Source organism: Vulpes lagopus, chromosome 10, assembly GCF_018345385.1.
Source record: "Vulpes lagopus strain Blue_001 chromosome 10, ASM1834538v1, whole genome shotgun sequence".
NCBI lineage: Eukaryota > Metazoa > Chordata > Mammalia > Carnivora > Canidae > Vulpes > Vulpes lagopus.
Window position 1 is genome coordinate 62,612,017 of NC_054833.1, and position 22,326 is coordinate 62,634,342.

Genomic DNA, 22,326 nt, shown 5'->3' on the forward strand with positions numbered 1-22,326 from the left:
GACTAAGCCAGCCATGTGCCCTTATTTGGAAGTTTCATATCTGTGTTCTTCAGAGATACTGATCCGTATTTTTCTTATAATGTTTTTGTTTGGCTTTCATGTCAGTTTATTAGTGCTAGCCATATAGAATGAGTAGGAAAATACTCCCTTGTTTGCAGCTTTCTGGGAAAATTTATATAGACTTGGTATTGCTTCTTCTGTAAATGTTTGGTAGACTTCACCAAAGAAGCCATTTGAATTAGGACTTTTCTTTGTGGGAAACGTTTCAACTACAAGTTCAGTTACTTTCAAAGATAGAGTTTTCTATTCAAGTTATGTTTCTTCTGGAATAAAGTTTGGTGGTTTGTTTCTCTGAAGAAATTTGTTTCTTTCATCTAAATTGTCAAACTAATTGACAGTTTAATAGGTAATTTGCATCTCCTCTATTTTTACCTGATGAGTCCGGCTAGAGATTTATCAATTTTATCCATCATTCAGTGAGCCAGCTTTAGTTGCATTATTTTTCTATATTATTTTTCTGTTTAAAATTTTTTTCAAGGGCACCTAGGTGACTCAGTGGTTGAGCATCTGCCTTTGGCTCAGGTTGTGATCCCGGGGTCCTGGGATCAAGTCCAACACCGGGCTCCATGTCGGGAGCCTGCTTCTCCTTCTACCTATGTCTCTGCCTCTTTCTCTGTGTCTCTCTCATGAATAAAGAAAATCTTTAAAGAAAAGTTTTCTTCTTTTCATTCTGATCACTCTTGTTTTTTGCATATTTTGGCTTAATTTGCTCATCTGTTTTTAGTTTCTTAAGGTAGTTTTTGCCTTTTTTTTTTAAACTGTGAAGTAGTTTGAACGTACAGACACTTAGAGGGGAATCATGGCGGACCCAACATTTTATTTGTTGGCTTTTTAAAGTAGATTCTATGCCCAGTAAATACACACATGACCCCGAGATCAAGAGTTGGATGCTTTACTGACTGAGCTGGCCAGGCATTCCTGATTGGTTAATTTATCTTAACTGTTGTGTAGTATTCTATAATTAAATATACCATTTTTTAATGTTTCTTTAATAATCCTAATATAGGTCATTTCTCATTTTTGCAGTGATAAAGGGTGTAAAAATGAACTTCTTTTTGCATTTCTCCTTGACAACATAGGTTACAGATTCTGTATAGTGTATGCCTAGAAATATAATTGCTGGGTTAAGTAATATGAATTGTTTTCAACTTTATATTGGCATATTCCTCTTCACAGCAGTTGTGCTAACTTCTGTTTCTACCAATAAAAATGAAGATTTCCATATCAGGAATAGTATTTGGGTGTTAGTACTGGAACCTGTTAGTGGGTTACTGAGTTTGTGGTTTACATTGTTAAGGTTGTCCTGGTGGTCCAGGTTGGCTCGTGTAGGTCAGCTGTAATGTCCACACAAAGGAAGAGAAGTGGGAAGAACCAAAAGGCTGTTCTGCAATCATCAGCCGACTGTGTTGACATTTCACTGGCTGCCCTTCTCTACATAAGACTGGGATCTGTAGTTTCAGCTGGGCATGTTGTAAATAACAAAGAGGAGGTGGTTGTTGGGCAACCCAGAAACATTTACTGACATAGATCTCATTGCTAACGTTTGGTATTATTAAATGTTTCATTTTTGCCAATTGGGTGAGTTTGAAGTGGTATCTTACTTTTAAAAATGACATTTCGGGCAGCCTGGGTGGCTCAGTGGTTTAGCGCCACCTTTGGCCCAGGGTATGATCCTGGAGACCGGGGATTGAGTTCCATGTCAGGCTCCCTGCATGGAGCCTGCTTCTCCCTCTGCCTCTCTCTCTCTCTCTCTCTCTCTCTCTCTCTCTTTGTCTCTCATGAATAAATAAATAAATAAATTTTAAAAAATGACACTTCCCTTACTACTGGCAAGGTACATAATTTTTTTTACATATGTGTTCAGGTCTTTTGTAAATTGCCTATCAATATCCCTTTGCCATTATTCTGTTAAGTTTTGTCTTTGCCTAATTAATTTAGCATACTGCTTTAGTATTCAGGGTACTAATTCTTGATTATTATCCAAGTAGGTGCTGTTGTTTTATTTTTGAACTTACAGTGTGGTATCCTTTGTCATACAGAAATATCCATTATAATGGAGTTCAATTTAGCGGATCTTACCCTTCATGATTTATTCTTTTCATGTGTGATTTGGGGAAGGAATAAGTCTCCTACTCTGAAGAACTCTTATTAAAAAAAGTTTTAAGCCTTAACTTTAAAAAAAAATCCATTTGAGATTTCTTTTTTTTTTTTTTTTTTGTATTTTTATTTGTGAATGATCTGAGGTACTTACATAATTAACTCTTTTCTATCTGGAAGGCCAGTGGTTCCAGCAACATTCATTGAATATTCCATGCTTTTGCAACTGTTTGCTTTGCTATATTTATCATTTTTCAAATTTCCATGTGTGCATGAGCTTTTGAATCTGTTCTGTTGGTATTTTTACTTCCCTCTCTATTTTATACCACTGCCTTTTATTGTGACAGGTTTATAAAAGAATCTTTGTCTAGTAGAGTAGGCTCCCTTCTTTAAAATCATCTTGGCTATGTACACCTGAATGGCTCAGTGGTTGAGTGTCTGCCTTTGTCTCAGGACGTGATCCCTAGGGTTCAGGATCGAGTCCTGCATCGGGATCTCTGCGAGGAGCCTGCTTCTCCCTTTGCCCATGTCTCTGCCTCTCTCTGTCTCTCTCATGAATAAATAAATAAAATCTTTAAAAAAAATTGCCTTGGCCATTCTTGGCTCTACTTTTCTTTAAAAAAAATTAATTACTTTATTTGAGAGACAGAGAGAGTGCATGTGAGTGTGGCCGCAGAGGCAGAGGAGAGAGAGAAAAATCCCAAGCTGATTCCGTACTGAGTGTGGAGCCAGATGTGTGGGGCTCAGTCTCACGACCCTTATTAGATCATGACTTGAACTGAAATCAAGAGTCGGATGCTCAGCTGACTGAGCTACCCGTGCGCCCTGGCTCAACTTTCCTATGTAAGTTTTAGGATCAGCTTGTCCAGGTACATGATAATTTTGATTAGAATTTACTTGAGTTCTTAAGCTAATTTAGGGGAATCTGACACTTTTATGATCTTGTGTCTTCACATTGTTTGCCTCTCTCTTTGGTCTCTTGTTATGTCTTTAGTCATATCTTATACATGTCGTTATGAGCGTTTTGCTTCTTTTATTATATACATTCCTAGGAGCTTTACAATTTTTCTTTGTATTGTGAGTGGTGTCTTTTTTTAAAACGATTTTATTATTTATTCATAAATAAATAAAACACACAGAGGCAGAGAGATAGGCAGAGGGAGAAGCAGGTTCCCTGTGGGGAACCCGATGTGGGACTCGATCTCAGGACCCCAGGATCATGCCCTGAGCCAAAGGCGGATGCTCACCACTGAGCCACCCAGGTGCTCCATGAATGGTGTCTTTTTAAACAGTTTATTTTCTGAGTGGGTATGTCTAAGCAGCCAGTGGTTTTATCTGGTTTTTGTCTCTAGGAACACTTATCTTGATCTTACTGGTTCAGTTTTTCATCATCCTCCACCTTTCTTTTCAGTAAACCCATATTTAGTGATTTCTGCTTTTGCATATTTCAGTCGTGTGGGTGTCCCTTCTTGTGCTCGACCATGAAAATAAGGTTGCTGTCGTTGCTTTTTGAGGCAGTTCAATCCATCCCACCCCCACACCCCCTTGTATTTTCAAAAGCAGCTCACTGCTGCTGCTGTCTGTTCTCAGTTATGGTCAAAAGGAACTGCCAGATGAAATCAGAAGTTCACATTAGGCTATGTGCCTTGGCAACCACAGAGATGTCTCTCTGTCTCTCTGGAGCTGATTGTAGCATTGTCCCCCCCCCCCCCCCCAAGTTCTAGCTTATTTCCTGCCTTATTTCCCCTCTTCCATGTCTCTCTCTCTCTCTTTTTAGTTGCCTTCCTGTTTTCAATCCTTCCTCCCCACCCTCATTTTCTGTACCTGCCAGACCCTTTATTTTGTACTTTATGTGTTAACTCATTTGATTTTTGTCCTACTCTGTTGAGGATGGTGGGGCAGCCATGTTTCCTAGATGAGGAGTTGAGGGGGTCCCATAACTCTCTTTTGCTCTAATAAAAAAATTCTAGTGCATCTACTGAGATGGCGTCTTTAGCTTCAAATAAATTCAAGTGTTTGTGTTGGGTGAAGGATGTTACTAGTCTTTTGTGAGTGTCTGTCTGCAAGAGCACTCAGAAGAAGGAGCCACAGAGAGAGAACACAGACTTAAATAGAAGAAGTTCACTGTGTCAAATATATAAGCATTCTGTGAAGACACGTAGCTACGTGCATGCTCTAGCAGGTGTCCGTCCTGTCTTCAGAGTGCTGGTCTCCATATTCAGCGCAGCATGTGTTTCCTGCATGTGAGACAGTGTCCTGGCTTTGTAGGTGTTGTTGGGAGCAATGGGATTTTGTTCTGTTCATGGCTCTGCTGCTGATTGGATTGTCGTTCTACACAGGCCATCTTACCTTAATGGGCATTAACCTCCTACATGATTATCCAGGTGGGAGATTAGTGGTCAAAAATCTCCAAGGATACAGCTGGGCCTGTAAATTAGTAACAACATGCAAACTCTTTTGAGATCATTTTTTATCATAGTCCTGGCATCTGTTCTCACGCTTGTAAGGTCCTTTGTGGCGATTGTTCATACATACTCATTCTTTCTGAGCGTTGTAACTGGGCTATCTGCTCATATGCTCTGTTTTTTTCATGCATACCTCTCACAAACCATGTAGTTTCCAAGTAACAGTAATATTAGATAATACCTTTAATAGTACTCCATTCCGGGATCCCTGGGTGGCGCAACGGTTTGGCGCCTGCCTTTGGCCCAGGGCGCGATCCTGGAGATCCGGGATCGAATCCCACGTCAGGCTCCCGGTGCATGGAGCCTGCTTCTCCCTCTGCCTGTGTCTCTGCCTCTTTCTCTCTCTCACTGTGTTCCTATCATAAATAAATAAAAATTAAAAAAAAAAAATAGTACTCCATTCCTTCTTGTGAGATCGTTCCATGCTTTTGAGTTTTGTTTCTGTTTTTTTTTTTTTTTCTTTTTTTTCTGGAATTTGTGAACTATTTGTTTAATTAGATTTCGAGTCATGAGATGACTGTATCAAAGGGTATAAATACTGTTTCTCTTGTTTTATTGTCAAATTGCCTTCTGTCTGGTTTAAAACACACTGTGATGCTGCCAGCAGTGTTTGGATGATTCAGTTTAATTATGGCAAGCATTCATTCATCTAGGGAATGTTTATTGAGCCCCTCTGCTGGTGGACTGTGTGTTACTTAAGGGAGCTGGATGACAAACATAACAAGTTATATTTTCTATTATAAAATTTCAGGGCAAGACAGCACAGAGCAGGGTGAGGGGATGCTAAGAGTGAAATGAACTGCATTTTAAATGTCAGCCACCTGAGAAGGGGGCATTTGTGCAAGGATTTGAGACATTGGGTTTGCTCTGTGTATTTTTCTTCCTTTCTTACTAATTTCAGAAGTTTATATTGAACCTCTGGATTCCTGTAATCTGCTTTTCTTTATTAGTGACAGTAAACAGTTTCCCACATATTTTCTATGTTTGTATTTGATTATGGCAAAATTTGATATATTTTTAAAAGCACAAAAATTTCTATATAATAAGACCATCCCTGACTTTACAGTCAAGAGTGGGGAAGTTGAATAAATAAGTTTGTGTTTACACAGGAGGAGACTCTTCTGGCCAGGGCTTTAATAAAAACCAAAAATTCCCTCTAATGCAAGATTTAAAAAAAAAGAGGAAGAAGATTGTTTTTTCTCTAATTGTATTTCTATTTTAAGTAAAGGAAACATAGTACTTAATACTAAGATGTAAAGGAATAACAGCTGTTTGTTATTTTATAGGGTGACTGTTGGATCTGTATGGAACTCATGTCTACCTCGTTTGATAAGTTTTACAAATATGTATATAGTGTATTAGATGATGTTATTCCAGAAGAAATTTTAGGCAAAATCACTTTAGCAGTAAGTACCTGGTTTTCAAATTATTCCTTCTGTATATACTTATATAAAGATGCTTCTGGAGTTTTGAATGCACCTATCAGAATGTCCTTCACAGAATGTTGCTGACCTTCCTGGAAAATCATTTGTAATAGGAAGAGAGACAAAAATCACTTCTGTGGGGTAATTAGTACAAGTCATAAGAACAGTTTTCAAAATATGTTCTATGTAAAAACTACAATATTCTGTTCATTAAAATCACAATGAATCATAGTAGATTGTGCTGTAAACAAAACCAGAAAAAGAAATTTTCTGTTCCTTTTAGCCCTGTTGTTCTAACTACTTTTAAATTGCTTATGTTCTCACCATTATCTCTAAATTAATCAGAATCACAGCAGTCTCCTTCAAGTCCTTTCATTGAAATTCTTAGGGTGTCTTTCCTGTGGTTTAAGATTTGAGTGGTCCACTCTAAGCTATTGAAATTTTTGACTGGCAGTTTCAGTAACCAACATTGCTGCTGATTTGGCCAATTCACTTTTACCAGAGTACCAAAAACAAAAGAGGTACTCTTTTACACATGTGTTTGTAGTTTTCAAAGTGAATTCCTGATCGTTTTTCTTCCTCTGAATCTTTTAGTTGCAAAGGTTGTTCACAAAAATCCTTTCAATGGAGTAAAATTAGTAAGATTCTTAGAAAGCCCTGAGACTCTGAGCTAATGACATTGAGGTAGGTTAGTGGATGTATAAGCTAAGTTTTATAGGAAGCCGTAAAGTAGAAATTCTGGTTGCATGCAAGTTCCTGCCTCTTTGTTCTTACATCTTTCACCTCCAGTATAGTCTGCTGATTGTCAGCTGATCCTGTTTGATCATTAAGGGTTAATATAAAAATACATAGGCAGTTTCTGAACTGTATTTTAGTTGTGAAACGTGTGTGTGTGTGTGTGTGTGTGTGTGTGTATAACTGGAATTTAAAAAATCAGATTTAGGTCATAATGGTCTTAAGATTTATGTTAATATTTTAATTTATTTAGCCAGATGGTACATAAATTTAAATATTTTATGAGCTTAACATTACAGTATATACCCTTTCATATGATATAAAATGAAACTGAATAATTCTAGAAACTTGTTTATTCTTGGGAAGATATATGACATTTTATATTGATCAATTTCGTCTTCTCTCTCTCTCCAATATCCCAAACCCAGTATTATATTGGAACTTTTACTATTCATGATAATTATAATGCAACAATAGTAGAATAATGACAGTAGCTAATGGTTATTGAATGTTTACTTGCATCAGGCTAAGATCTTATGACATTTTATCTTCATAGCAACTCTCTGTGGTGAATAGTAACCCCTTTTACAGATGACAGATCTGGAGCATGGAGAGGTTAAGTAATTAATTTGCTTTGAACTTCATACAGTTGAAGGTAGCAAATGATTTAAGCTCAGGCAACCTGATCCCAGAATCCTGTTGTTTTTTTTAAAGATCTTATTTATTCATGAGAGACACAGACAGAGAGAGGCAGAGACACAGGTAGAGGGAGTAGCAGGCTCCCTGCAGGAAGCCTGACGTGGGACTCGATCCTGGGTCTCCAGGATCATGGCCTGGACTGAAGGCGGCGCTAAACTGCTGAGCCACTTGGGCTGCCCCAGAATCCTGTTTCTAACCAGGGTGATCATGAAGTTAGAAATCATAGACAAAATTATTTTGTTGTGTATTGCAGTAAGTGTAATATAGACAAACAAATAAATCATTTGTTACATATTTGCCTATATTTCTAGACTCAGTGATCATCCTTTCTATTAAGCATAACATTTAAAATTACTTTGTGTTAAACCTCTTTTTGCTAATTAATGACCCAAAGAACACAAAAGGCCTTAGCTACTTGAAAAATTACGAGTTCAGCATTCCTGACACCCAGCAGCTTGATGGAGCAGAGACTTGACCATTTGATAGCAAAGGGTTGGCTTGTTCTTCATTTTTCTTTGAGATTGTAGAAATTTCAATTCAAGCCCCTGTTCCCTATATTTCTGAAGAAATGCCTAATTTCTGGCCACGAGCAGTGATTAAACAATGTAAATTCTGCAGAAATTCCCATAGTTGTTGAACAGATACTTTGACTTTGCCAAAATTACTTTGAAGACTCAGCACAGTGGAACCAGACTGTGGACTCTTTTGTACTGAATTACTTCCATTCTTGAAAAATTTGAAGATGCAAGTAATGTAAAATTTTGTAATGACTTATAAATTATAAGTTATTGGGTTCTTTTTAGCTGTCAGGTAATAGCATGTAAAAACTACTGCATTTTCAGATCTAAAATAATCATTTAGTGTCTTTAATTAACATAAAAAATGGACAGAATATTGAAATAATTAAGCTTACAAGAATGTGAACGGCTATAAGGCTGTTAAACTATGATGAACTGTGTGCTGTGTGATTAAAGGATATTGGTTGTTTATCCTATCTTTGCTTTTTGTCCTTAGACTGTGAAAGCACTAAACCACTTAAAAGAAAACTTGAAAATCATTCACAGAGGTGGGTATGAATTATTTTTTATAGGTTGGAAATTAATATTTTTCCTTAAAAAAGAGATTAATATTTTTCATTAATAGGAAAACATTATTGAAAATTATAATGTCCCTGTGTACGCTTTTCTGATATATTTCTATTTTTAGTGAAACATATGTACCCTGACACTTTTACTATTTTTTTCTCCGTAAAACTTTGTTATTAATTTAGGGTATTTTTCTTTTGAGATTCTATAAATTTCAGCTTAACTTGTTAGTATATCAAGTTTACAAATTGAAATAGATTTTGCCGCAAGGTTTTTATTACTCTTAGTTGAAAAATAATTATTTATTTGCTTAATAGATAATGTTTCTCTTTGTATACAAATGTGCACGAAGGTGGTCCTGGGGACATTCAAAAAGTCTGGAGGGTGGTTCCTTGAGCATTTTAGAGACAGGTGTTTCTTTACTTCAGAGGACATTTAGCAAATAGAGATGCTTTAATTATTATTGTACATTGAAATTCCTCTAAAGCATTTGTACTTGTGAGAACAGTGATCTTGGCCTTGTTGGGCACAGGTCCAAATGTCAGGATTTGATGTAGATTTATTGGAAGTCCATGGGAATCATGAAATTAAAACAGCTAATAGATTAAATAGTTGCTGTCTTTCTTGCTCTGCTAGACTCAGGGCAGTGGGGTGGTGGCTTTGAAGAGGTTTGCAGGTTTCTGGTCCTCAAGATACTTGTAATGGGTAAACCCAAGACCATATGTGACAGTGCGAGACTCAGCCTGACAATAAATAGGGCAGAAAGTAAAAGGTTATATTCGCAGAAGTGAAAAGACTCACATTCTAGGAAACATGGTTTCTAGTGGTTACAGAAATTAGTAATTGGCACATTTAAGTAGTTTTAGTTTGGGGTTGACTCAGGACTACTGAAATGAGTTAACCTTGAACATCAGAATATTTCACTTAATTTTACTTTGCCCTGATGCTTGTTAAAAATCATTTTAGGTGGGCTTATTTTTCTCTTTTGGCTTAAAGTCATGTAGAGTTAGGGCCCATAAACAAAATGATTTTGTTCTTCTTGTAGTTCATTGCATTCTTATTTTGGGATTTTCCTTCCTTTTTGGCTGTGTTTTGCACTTATGAGAGTAGTATCACCTTTAGGGCATTTACAGTTACCTTAGAGATACTTGCCAATCACAGTAAAGCACTAAGACAGTGACCAAGGAGTAGCTGAATAAAAGGGAAAAGCTTCAAAAGTAACTTGGGTTTTCCTATTAGTAAAATAAAAACAATGAGTTTATAGCAGTCTTTTTTTTTTAAGATTTTTTTTTTTTTTTAATTCATTTGAGAGGGAGAGAGTATGCACCAGCGATGGGAGGGGAGGAGGGAAAAGGAGAAGTAGACTCCCTGCTGAGCAGGGAGCCCTGACATGTGACTCAATCCCAGGACTCTGAGTTTCTGACTTGAGCCAAGGCAGATGATTAACCAACTGAGCCACCCAGGCGCCCCAATATAGCAGTCTTTTTTATTAGGATCAGTTAGCTCTTTTGCTACAGTGAAGAGTGCTTTTGATCATGAGTTACTGCCTTAAAGTTAACTGCCTTAAACTTCAAGGAAATTGATTATCTGTCCTAACAAGTCCAAGGATGGGGTAGCTCTAAGGACAGTATGTTCAGGGCTCAAGCACCCTTCTTTTGGCTCCATCCTCAGGGTGATAACTGCCAAAGCAAGTCCCCAGTGTCACATGTAGACATGATACTTCTTGGAGAAGCTCTTCCTCTTCCTGTGTGGCTGTCATAGGAGCTGGGACATCTTCTGTACATTGCTCTGATGTATTCTCTTGCCTCATTCACCAGAGTTGCTTCATGCCCTTACCCTAAACTGGTTCTGGGCAAGGAGCATCAGGCTACCCTGATAATTGGACCAGCCAGTCCCTCATTTGGACAGGTATGGTTACAGCTACAGAGAAGAAAGGGGATACTTCCATAAAATCAAATACAGGTTCCACTGGAAGGGGTGGGGTGGGTGGTAGGATAGATGCTTGATAAGCAGCCCTGTCAGTGATGGCAGGAGACCTTTTCAGGGTTTTTTTGTACATCCCCTTCTGAGTTACAGATATTTTTGTATCTTGTATCTATTAGTATCCTTTTTATTCACTGATCCATGCTAATGACAATGAAATGGATAGAAGCATTGAGACCGGGTTAGAGGATTCATGAGCAAAGAGAGAGAATGGGCCAGACAGTGGATTAACACATAGTGGCATTGAGTTCAATGTCAGTGAAGAAGGGATGAAAGCCTAGGGCCCAATTTATCAAGACTATAAAACCTTGGAGAAGCAAATGGAAGGGATTCGGCTTTCTGAAATTGACAGGAAAGCAAGCACACACACTTTGGAAGGGGTGAAAATGAATCTGGTTTCTCAAGGCCAACTGGAAGAAAGGGCTGGTTGGGGAAACCTGATGAAGTCATCTAATGTCAGAAAAATCTCTCTCAAGGAGAAATAATTATTAAATGGATGGATTTATTGAATACAAATAAAGGTCTGATACTGTAGTATTAGGTCTTTTAATTTCCAGAGCCCTATGGATTAGCAATTATTTTCATTTTGTAGATGACGAAATTGTGATTGCTGAGTCAAAGTCAAGGAGCTTGCCCCAGGTCACGCTGTGGATTTGGGACCCAGGTTTTGAACCTTTGCTTCTCTGATCCCAAAGCTGTGGTCTTGTAGATGTACTGGATTGGATACTTTCCTGAGTTAGATAAAACTCAACTTTAAATTGTGGATGTATAATTTGTACAGTTTGCACTTAGGTGGCTAGTCTTTGATCTACTCTAAAGTAGCTTGGTATACTCTTGTAGATTAAATTCATTGTTCATATTTTGGCCAGTAAGTAATGAATTTGAAGCAAGTAAATGAATATAAATCTTTCCATGAAAACAAAGCATTATAGAATGCTTACATTTATTGTGAAGCATTTTTGATACTGAGTTTTTAAACATTGGTGTTCAGACCACTGTTTTCTCATTTTTCCTCATGTTCTTTTATATCTGAATTTTTAAGGACCTGATCACTTATCTAGTCTGAGGTTTTTTTGGTATTTTTGCTTAACGTGCTTCAGAATGTAGCTCATTTCATCGATCACTTGTACTTGATATGACATTTCTCTCTCTCTTACAGATATCAAACCTTCCAATATTCTTCTGGACAGGAGTGGGAATATTAAGCTCTGTGACTTTGGCATCAGTGGACAGCTGGTGGACTCCATTGCCAAGACAAGAGATGCCGGGTGTAGGCCATATATGGCAGTAAGTGCAAAGGCCAGACTTTCCTGGTTGGTAGTCTTTGCCCAGAGAGCCCGTGCCCTTTGGTGCTTTCCTTCTAAGGGGTCTACCACTGGTCATGCAGTTTCACCATACTAAATATTTTCCTCTGTCCTAAAAACCAAACTCAGGTTCTAGCTTCTCTGTGAAACTCTGATATTACACCAGTGAACTCCTGTTTCATTGTATTTCTCTATTCCACTCATCCAACAGATGGTTGGTTAATTTTCAGAAGGCCTCTGTGTTTCCAACACTCCACATGCTCACTTGACTGTTGTAGATAACATTGTAGGATCATGGACACTACGGATCATGCGTCCACATCACCCATTAACACATGGATAATGTGGCCTATAGGCCAGCCACTGATGCTTCTTTTCCAGTTGGAGAAGAATGGGAGACTGGAGTTTCCAGGGTTCCTAGTGAAATTAGTATGTCTTACAGAATCTGAGGCTATGTTCTGAATATTGTTGGTCCCTTCCTTAGAGGTGGATGAAGCACACTGACAGATTCAAGGGTGGAGATCTTGGGTATTTGCCAACCTAGAGCCTGTTTCCCCTCAGAGAGATAGACTTACCCTAGCCTTATACACGTCATACTCCTCTTACCCCAGCACGTACACATATGCTGTTCCAACAGGCTGGATTTTGATCTGTATTTAGAGATTTAGTGTCTATATTTTAAGCGCTTCCCCTAGATGTTGGTGTCTTCCTTAATGTGGCTGTGATTCTTTGGGGACTAGTACACAGCTCTTAAGTGGTGATAAATAGGCTGTGCAGACTATTGAGGCATTCCTGTCAGTAGTTTTGGCTGTGGTCTTTATGGATTTGTGTGTGCTTGTGCGTGTGTGTATGTTTGTACAAAAAGAAACTTTCATATGAAGTTTGGGCTTTGTGGATGTTGACTGTCCAGGCAGATTATTGGGAAAATTTGGAAGGGCTTGGGCTCATCATGATAATTAGGGTTAAATGGAACAACAATTTCAAAAGTAAGAAATAAAAATGTTATACACGCAGCATTTGGGAAGTCATATAATTTACACATTTAGTAAATGTACCCTGAGAATGAACTAGAAGCTGTTACCTGGACTTGTAGGGCTTATCACAGTATTAAGGGTGACCAGGTGTTTGTGCAGTGGGACATTGACTAAGAATTATGTTTGATTTATACAGGGTTTTTAAGATATATATATGTATATATATTTTTAAGATATATATAATATATCTACATTGTATATATATTTTAATATATATTAAGACATATATATTATATATAAATATATATATATATATTTTTATTTGAGATAGAGTGAGAGAGCATGAGCAGAGGCAGAGAGAGAGGGAGAAGCAGGCACCCCACTGAGCAGGGAGCCTAATGGGGAACTCAGTCCCAGAACCTTGAGATCATGACTTGAGTTGAAGGCAGGTGTTCCACTGACTGAGCCACCCAGGCGTCCCTGATTTATGCAGGTTTAAAAAATATAATTGCAGACCAACTAGAGCTGAATATTTGAATTCAGGTAACTTTTAAGAAAGAAGTAGACTTTCAATTTTTATGTAGAAATAAGGTTCACAGGCCCAGGTGGTATAGGGCTTTTCTTTTCCTGCTAAGCTTCTTCAGCCTTGGAATCAACCTCTAATCTTTACTGAACTAAATGAAATGCTTCTGTCCATTCTAGTCTTTCTGAGACCTATAGATGGATAAGAGTGATTGGCATTCATTTTATTACCAGCCTTGTGGTGGCTTGACTCTTCTTGATGTACCTTGACAGAAAACACAGAAGTGTATCTTGTCTTTTATTTAAGATTTATTATTTGTCTTTAGTCTATAGGAATTGTGATATTTCTTTTGGATTATTTAACATAATGAGGTATAACTAAGGTAGAGTTGAAACACAAGTGTTTGCATAAACCAACTGCCAGTGTTAACGTTTTGGGACCTTCCCACCTCCCTCATCGAGGTGTGTGTGTAAAAACACAGAGATGTATGTGTCTGTATGTGTTGTGCGCCATGTGAAAGTAAGTTGCAAATATCACGAATGTCATTCTAAACACTTGTGTGTGTTTCTCCCATAAAAAAGGGCACTCTTCTACATAACTACAATACCATCACCACACCTAAAACAGAAACTTAAAATAATTACAAGAATTTCATGACATCACCTTGTTCACACACAGATTTCCCAAGAATGTCCCACATTCTGGATTTGTCTGATTATTGTTCCCTCATGAATAATGTCAGGCTATAAATTTTTTCAGCATGGATATTTCGTAGATGATGGGTACTTCGTATTGCATCACATCACAAAACACATCCTGTTAGGTTATTTCATTAATGGTAATGCTTATAGAGATGATTTTTTTTTCTTTTAAGCAGTTGAGACATTTGTAAAATAGAAACTCATTTTCTCACAGTTTTTTATTTGTTCCTCTTCTCCAGATGAGTAATTGATGGTCTTTTCATTCTCAAAGGATTCCTTCACCCACTAGCCTCACATGCTTCCCCTCTGCAGTCCTCCAACACATGAAGAAACTTCTAAAAAGTTACACCAGCTTCCCTGTCTTTGAGGAGCATTTCCTCTTGTACCTCTTCTTCTGTGCTAGGAGCCCATCCGTATTAGTTTGTAAGATACTTAGTCTTAATTAATGAAGTAAGAACTCATTTCATAGCAATTCTTTCTAAAATATGTCAATTCACTTATCTTGGGGATTTCTCAAACCCTGGCTTAATCTCCTCTTAAAATACATATAGCCTATTAGGCCTGAAAATCTGACTAAGCTATAGCTCATCAACATCAAGAAATTGTTGACGTTTGTGTCCTCCTTTGATCTCTATTCAACAAATTTGGAAATACACATTCATTCACCTGTAATCTGTTTCTCTCTTTGGTTTCAAAAAACTGGATTCTTCGGGATATAATTTTCATTTTTATACTTGTACATAAAACTAAAACAATGATGGTCACTTTTTTTTCTCTTTGGAAGGCCATTCAGATAAAATGTTTGGTAAAGAACTTATTAACCAGTCCCTATAAGAGTTTTTTCTTTTTTCTTTTTTTTAAAGATTTTGTTTATTTATTCATGAGAGACACACAGAGAGAAGCAGAGACATAGGCAGAGGGAGAAGCAGGCTCCCTGTTGGGGAGCCCAATGTGAGTTTCGATCCTGGGACCCCAGGATCACGACCTGAGCCAAAGGCAGATGTTTAACCACTGAGCCCCTATAAGACTTATTTTTGTTGAGAGGCTTCTCTTACAAACTCTGTCCCTTTGCTTGTTACGAGTCTGTTCAGATTTTCTAGTTCTTCTGAGTCAGTTTTGGTAATTTGTGTGCTTTAAAGAATTTTTCTATTCCATCCGGGTTATCTGACTTTGTCTTGTAAGGTCAATGTCTGTGCTTCCTCAGGTAGTTTCTTGTTCCTGTTCATTTCTCCAGTGAATGGGTCATACTTTCTAGTTTCTTTGCATGCTTTGTATTTGTGTGTATGAGAAACGGACATTTTACGTATTAGAATGTGGTGATTCTGGGGGTGCTTGGGCTCAGTTGGTTGAGCAATCGACTCTTGGTTTCAGCTCAGGCCATGATCTCAGGGTCATGAAAGCAAGCCCCTTAAGTTTGCTTGAGATTCTCCCTCTATTCTAATCTCTCTATTGAGATTCTCAAATAAATAAAATGTGATTTTGGAACTAAATTGTAATTTTGGAAGTAAAATGTGACGATTCTTTCCTTCTCTTTGTGGTTTGTTTGGCTCCTTTCTGTGAGATGTTAGTTGTTTCTCTAGTGATTTTTTTCCTCCAACAGTCTTGTTTTTAGAGGCTGTATTCTTACTCCTATGTGGTCTCTGATGTGTTTTCTTAGCTTGTGTTCAGCTAGTGTTTTGACAGTTTTGTTTTTAGTTTCCCTAGGTTTTTTTGGGTACCAGGACCTAAAAAGAAAAAAAAAAAACATGAACAAAACAAAAGGAAAAAAACACCAAATATTTTAGTCTTTGCAGATTGGCTATGCTTGGGCACTCCTGCTTGACTCAACTGTTTACAAATCTGCCTTAACCTCTGGTTCTCTAGTATATCTCTGTCTTCATCTTTCACACTAGCCATCCACGGGCCATTCATTTATGACGTTTTCGAGAAACGTCCTCTGATTTTCTGCCTTGAGTGAGTTCCAAGTTAGGCAGAAGAGGAGCGGGTGCACCACCACCTATTCTTCATTGCCCTCAGACAAGTTGGAACAAACACAATTCTTAATGCTCTGTTTCCTCTTCCCTGTGGGCCCAGGGTCTGGGGTCCGACCCTGGGAACGCTGGCTACCATCTTAAGACTGTTGTTGAGCTGGAGCAGGGATTGGGATGAGGTCAAGTCAAAATGCTGCAATGTTACTTACCACTTTTAAGTTGGCTTTTTCTTGATTCACTGTTTGCTTGGTTGTTAGAAACTTCTGTGGTTTTTTTTAGATTTCTGACAGAGTTGGCTATGACAGTTTTTTTCCTTATTTTTTTTTTTTCATGTTTCTTTGGAGGGATGGTCCCTTGGAGTTACCTCTTCTGCTTTTTTTTTGCTGTGTCATTCTATATATCACTTTTAATGAAGGTAGTATGGCTTCACACTAATCCTGTTCAAATAACTGGGAGATAGTGTACGAAGTGGCTTTTTAAAAATTTTATTTCTGGATGACATGTTACAGGTTTGTCAAGAAAACTTTGTAGAGCCAGATAACTGGGAGCCACCATGTGCCATTTTTAGTGGTATAGATAGATTGTGTATATCAGCACAGGAATTAAAAGTACTGAGAAAAATCTCAATAAGGAACAACTTTTCTAAATCTAGCGTTCCCCAAATATTCATCAGTGAGACCCACTTCATATTGTGGCATGCATATTAATAACTGGAAGAGATTCTAGTCTATGGAAAACAGTTTATTCAGTAGTATCATAAATGCTGTAACTGTCTCAGGCTTTTCAACTGGGAAAAAAATAAGTTTTCTTCAGGGTGGCTAGCTATTGCTTTTACGGCTTTGTCGATCAATTAGATCCCTGTTCTTCTTGGTTTAAAGATTTTTTAAATGAGAAAAATAAAAGAAAAACAATACATATAGTGTATAGTATGTAATAATGCAAATAATGTGTTTTTATTTCAAGAAAAATGTTTTTCATAAAATAAAAACACATGTCCATACAAAAACTTGTGCATGAATGTTTATAGCACACAGCTACATGAATGTGTGATAGCCAAAAGGTTGAAATAGCCCAGATGTCCATCAGTGGATGAATGGGCAAACAAAAGGTGGTCTGTGAACAAGGGAATATTACTCAGCCTTAAACAAAAATGAGGTACTGATTCATGCTATGATGTGGGTAAACCTTGAAGACAAACTAAGTGGAAGAAGCCAGGTATAAAAGATCACATACTCTATGATTCTATTCATATGAAAGTCCAGGTTTCCCTATAGCAATAGAAAGTAGATGAGCAGATCTGATAGTGGGGGGAGGTTGCAGTACAGCAGATAGTGTGGCCAAAAGTGTAGGGTGGGGAAAGGGTTCTGGAACTGACTCTGATCATGGTTGCCCAGTTCTGAGAATATAGGAAAAGCCAGTGAATTGAGTGCTTCAAGTGGGTGAATTGTATCATGTGTGGATTATATCTCAGGAAAGCCCTTAAAAGAACAGCAACTGGAGGCCACCCTTCTTTGGGCCAGTAATGAGACTGCGCTTGAGGTGCACAGTCTCTGAGAATTTTAACTTCACAGAAATCAAGCTTAGGAAACAATTGTCCATTGATAACACTGCTGTCATCTTTGGAAATGGGGATTTGCGAGTGAGTAACCAATATCCTTTCTTTGTTTAGCAGTTTGAATGCTTATTTCTGAATGTTAGAACACAACAGACTCCCCCTACCCCCATTTTGGGCATTAAGTCCATGATGGTTTTCTTTTTTTCTTTTATAAAGATCTTATTTATTTGAGAGTGAGAGAATACATGAGATGGGGGAGGGGCAGAAGACAAGCTGACTTCCCACTGAGCAGGGAGTCTGAGGATCTTGGCTCCATCCCAGGATCCCAGGATTGTGACCTGAGCCAAAGGCAAAAGCTTAACTACCTGAGCCACCCAGACACCTTCATGATGGTTTTTTTCTAGAAGAGCTTTCTACCTTAATTTTGAATTTTTTAAAGATTCTTAATATTTTTTGCCTAGTAAAACATTTTGGAATATTCAGGGAAAGATTCCAGATCGGATTATTTTCTCTCTTGAATGCATATGTGTATACATGCACATTCTTAAATGATGCTCATGTGTCACTTTTTCTGTTTGTACCCGTAACTTTGAGATGAACAGCTTATCCCTAGTGGCTTGATATTTTCCCTTCGTGGTGACTTTGAAATCCCATTGCATTATACCTGTTTTTAAAATGTCAAATGAGGGCAGCCCGGGTGGCTCAGCGGTTTAGCACCGCCTTCAGCCCAGGGCATGATCCTGGGGTCCCGGGATCGAGTCCCATGTCGGGCTCCCTGCATAGAGCCTGCTTCTCCCTCTGCCTGTGCCTCTCTCTCAGTGTGTGTCTCTCATGAATAAATAAATAATAAATAAAATCTTTAAAAAAAATAAATAAAATGTCAAATGAAATAACTCAGCGTTTGAGAACTCTACTATTGATAGTATTATAAATGTGTTTCTTTTTTTTTTTATAACTGTTTCTTTATTGGAAGATTATGTCCCTGTTCAATATATAAAAGATAAAATGCAGACTAGTAAAATGGAGAAATAATTACCCATCATTCATTCATAAAGAGAAAAAATTGCTGTGAGCATATGTCCTCCTACATTTTTTTTTTTTAATTTTTTTTGTCCTCCTACATTTTTATGTAAATGTAATTCTCTTGCACATATGCTTTTCATCTGCTCTGTAGGCTTTTGCAGGCATGTTTCCAGGTCGATGCATCTTCATATATAATGAATTTAGCCACTAAAAATGAACTGGCTTTCTATTTTTGCCTGCATGTGGTTTTTTAAAAGTGTTTTGTTATTCTAAATACTGCTGCAAAATTTTTAAGCTGTGTCTTTATACAACTCTTTTCTGTTTTCCCTTAGCTATAAAAGGGGCATGCTTCTTGATACCTTTGGGAAAACAATGTAGGATTGAAAGGGTGTGTTTTCTAAATAGGTATCATTCTGGGTTACAGTTTTATCTTTGTTGAGTTGATAGGTCGGAATGAGATTTGTGAAAAATTTGCTGGGATTTTGAGAAAGACACTTCTCCATTTTTTCTTACATTTGGCCACTTTTATGTATTAACCTTTGCCCATTTTTCTATGAAGATGCCAATATTTTCTACTGATGTAAAATATGAGAATTTTAACCCTTTTCTTATTAGGTTTAGGTTACATATGTTTTCCCAGAAGCTGTTCTTTGTCTTGAACTTTTACATATTTTGTGGTTCAATTACAGAAGTAGAAAGATTCCATGTGGTGAGTTTATTGGTGTTACCTTTATGGTTTCTGGCTGTTAGCATATCTTGAAATATCTTTCTTATACCAAGATTAGACATGGTTGCAGAGTCACATTTGAGTACCTAAGTTTAGGCTCTTGTTTTTTATGCTTTGGGTTTCAAATCCTGCTGTGATCGGTATTGGTGTGTTACCAAAGGGAAGAGTATAACTTTTCTGCCCGTAGATGGTTAACCAGCTAAGAATTTTTTTAAACTCTGAATTTGTTTTTTATTCTTTTCTTTTAAAGATTTTATTTTCTTTAAAAGAAGACAGTCCTGCATTGTGCTCCCATGGGGAGCCTCTTCTTTGAGAGGGAGAGAGACCATAAACTGGAGGGAGAGAGGGGGAAAGAGGACCTGAGGCAGACTTAGCACTGAGTGCAGAGCCCGACGTGGGGCTCAGTCCTATGACCAGGAGATCATGATCGCAACTGAAACCAAGAGTTGGTCACTCAACCCACTGTGCCACGCAGACAGCTCTAATTTTTTTTTCTTAATTCAAGAATAATTAACATATGGTAGTATTAGTCTCAGGTATATAATATAATGACTCAGCAATTCTATGCATTTACTCAGGGATCATAGCGACAAGTGCCCTGTTAACCCTTTTCACCTATAGAATAAGAGGGTTTTTTTTTTTAAATTATCTGTTTATTCAAACTCCATTGTTGAGATTTAATACTCTTACACTAAATCCTTGGATTTGGGAGTGTTTCTGAACTGCATTGTGTCATGTTTCTGTATTTTTCATATGAATGGTGTATCATTGTTAAAAGTAACTCAGGAATTTTATTGGCATCTCATTAGATGTAGAAATTTCTTTGGTTATTTCATTTTTATGTTCTTGAGTCTTCTCAATGAAGAATATGTTGTTTTTCTCCATCCACTCCAGTTATCTTAATGTTTCTTGCTAATTTTTCCTTCCAACAGGCTGTACGCATTTATTAATAAGTCCTTTCAAATTCTGTTGTCATTTCTGAATACTTGTTTATACCCACTGTGTGTGCTTTATCTCCGTTTTTTTTTTTTTTATTTTCAAGTCCAAAGCAGGGCTTAACCTCATGACCTTGAAATCAAAATTTGAGCTAAAATCAAGAGTCAGATGCTCAACCCATTGAGCTACCCAGCCGCCCCCTTTTTCTCCTTTAATTCTTTCTGAACCCATCCTCGTGGGTCCTTTTGTCCCATCACCACATTTTAACTGCTGTTATCAGAGTGAATACTGTCTTTTATGTTGCTGAAGCCCGTGGTGAATTCTGAGTCATGATCTTCCTTAGTTTTCCTGTAATGTTTGAAATACTATATTCTTGAAGGACTTTTGTCACTTGCATTCTTGACATTACTTGCTCTTGGTTACCTTCCTGCCTGGCCCATCTCTCCTGATTCTCTAGGGCTTTCTCATCTTCCCAGTCTTTTTACACTGGTATGCCCCAGGGCTGAGCATTCAATCTCTTTTTTTCCTCTTAACTACTGAAATTTTTTTAGTGAGTTCATCCAATCCTTAGGATTAATACTTTGCTTCTTTTGTTCATCAAAGTGTAGCATCTGTCACATAGTGGATGCTCAGGTATGGTGAATGGTGATAACTTCTTTCCTGCCCACATCTCACCTGTAATTCCAAAGTCAAGTATCTGGTTTCCTACTTTATAACCATTCTGAGATCCTACAGAAGTGATTAATATAGGAAGTCCGTTGCCAAGCTCATCATATCACCTCTCTGCCCCCTACAAGATCTGGGGGCTCCCTCCCTGCCAACCCCTGTTTGTCTGTATCTCAGTAAATATCAACTCCTCTTTCCAGTTGCTCAGGGCACAGACTTTGAAGTTTCATTTCCTTTTATTTTCCATATTCTGCATCCTGCCCATAAACAAACATTTGTCTGCTTTACTTTCAAGGCATAGAACCCACCCTCTTAAAAACTATGGATGTTCCTTGGTCCGGCCACCTACATTTCTCACCTGCCTGATTTCTGTAGTCTCCAGAATGGTCTCCCTGCTTAACCTTGTTCTACTATGCAGTCTGTGGTCAACATAGTGGCCAGTTGTCCTTTCCAAACATTGTCAGACTGTGCCATCTCTCTGCTTAACACTCATCCCCAAATCCTCATAATGGTCCTTTAAGGCTTTATGTGATCTTGCCCTCAGCTATCTTTCTGAATTGCCCTCATATTACCTTCAGCCTCATTTGCCCAGCTCTGGCCATGGCACCGACCTCTGTTCCATGTGTATATGGAAGAATATTCCTACCTCGGGGACTTTTCTTTCTCCTTTGAACTCTTTCCCCTATGAATATTTTTAATGTGCCAGTTTTTCACTTTAGTTAGGTCTTGGAGCAGATATCACATGCCCGATAATCCTTCCTGGACCATCACATCTGACATAATACCCTCCCTTTCTGTCTTCCCTCCTTGACCCTGCTGTGCTTCGTAACCCTTATCACCACCTGATTATTTTAGTTTATGTATCTCCTCCTGACTAGATCGTGAGCCCTTTGAGACTCTAGTCTTTGTTCCCTGCTGTGTTCTTGGGTGCTAAGACAATTTTTTGTTGCTATTTTAAGTGTAATGTGTTTTCCTAATAATTGCTGATATACAGAGGAAAGCTATTTAGATTGATATGTTAATTTTATAACCAGCCAAATTACTAATCTACCTCACTTTTGAATAGGTTTCAGATGGTACCATTCTGCAAATAATTTTGCCTTGGCCCTCCTTGTATTTATTGATATTTCTCATACTTGTGTGTGTATTTACTTTTCTTACATTTACCTCTGTTGCTTTGCTTAGAGCATCTAGATCAATGTTGAACGACAATATTGATAGTAGGATTCTTGCGGTTTCTTGGTCTTGAAAGCAAATGCTTTTTTTTCTGATTTAACTCTGTGTGAATTTCTGTATGTGAATGTGTGTGAGAGAGATCAGAATGAATCAGGAACAGCTGTTAAAATTTTATTAAATGCCTTTTTGGTATCATTCAGTCCATGAGGAAATGTTTCTCCCT

The 22,326-nt window shown here is 37.8% G+C and overlaps 1 protein-coding gene across 1 annotated transcript in view; it reads left to right on the forward strand.

Moving 5' to 3' along the window:
- Positions 1-22,326, forward strand: part of MAP2K4 (mitogen-activated protein kinase kinase 4) — a 133,175-nt gene that overhangs the window by 88,784 nt on the left and 22,065 nt on the right. The window contains exons 5-7 of the mRNA XM_041770275.1: positions 5,909-6,028; positions 8,495-8,546; positions 11,708-11,835. Of these exons, the coding sequence (XP_041626209.1) occupies positions 5,909-6,028; positions 8,495-8,546; positions 11,708-11,835 (300 nt within the window). The remainder of the gene's footprint in view (positions 1-5,908; positions 6,029-8,494; positions 8,547-11,707; positions 11,836-22,326) is intronic.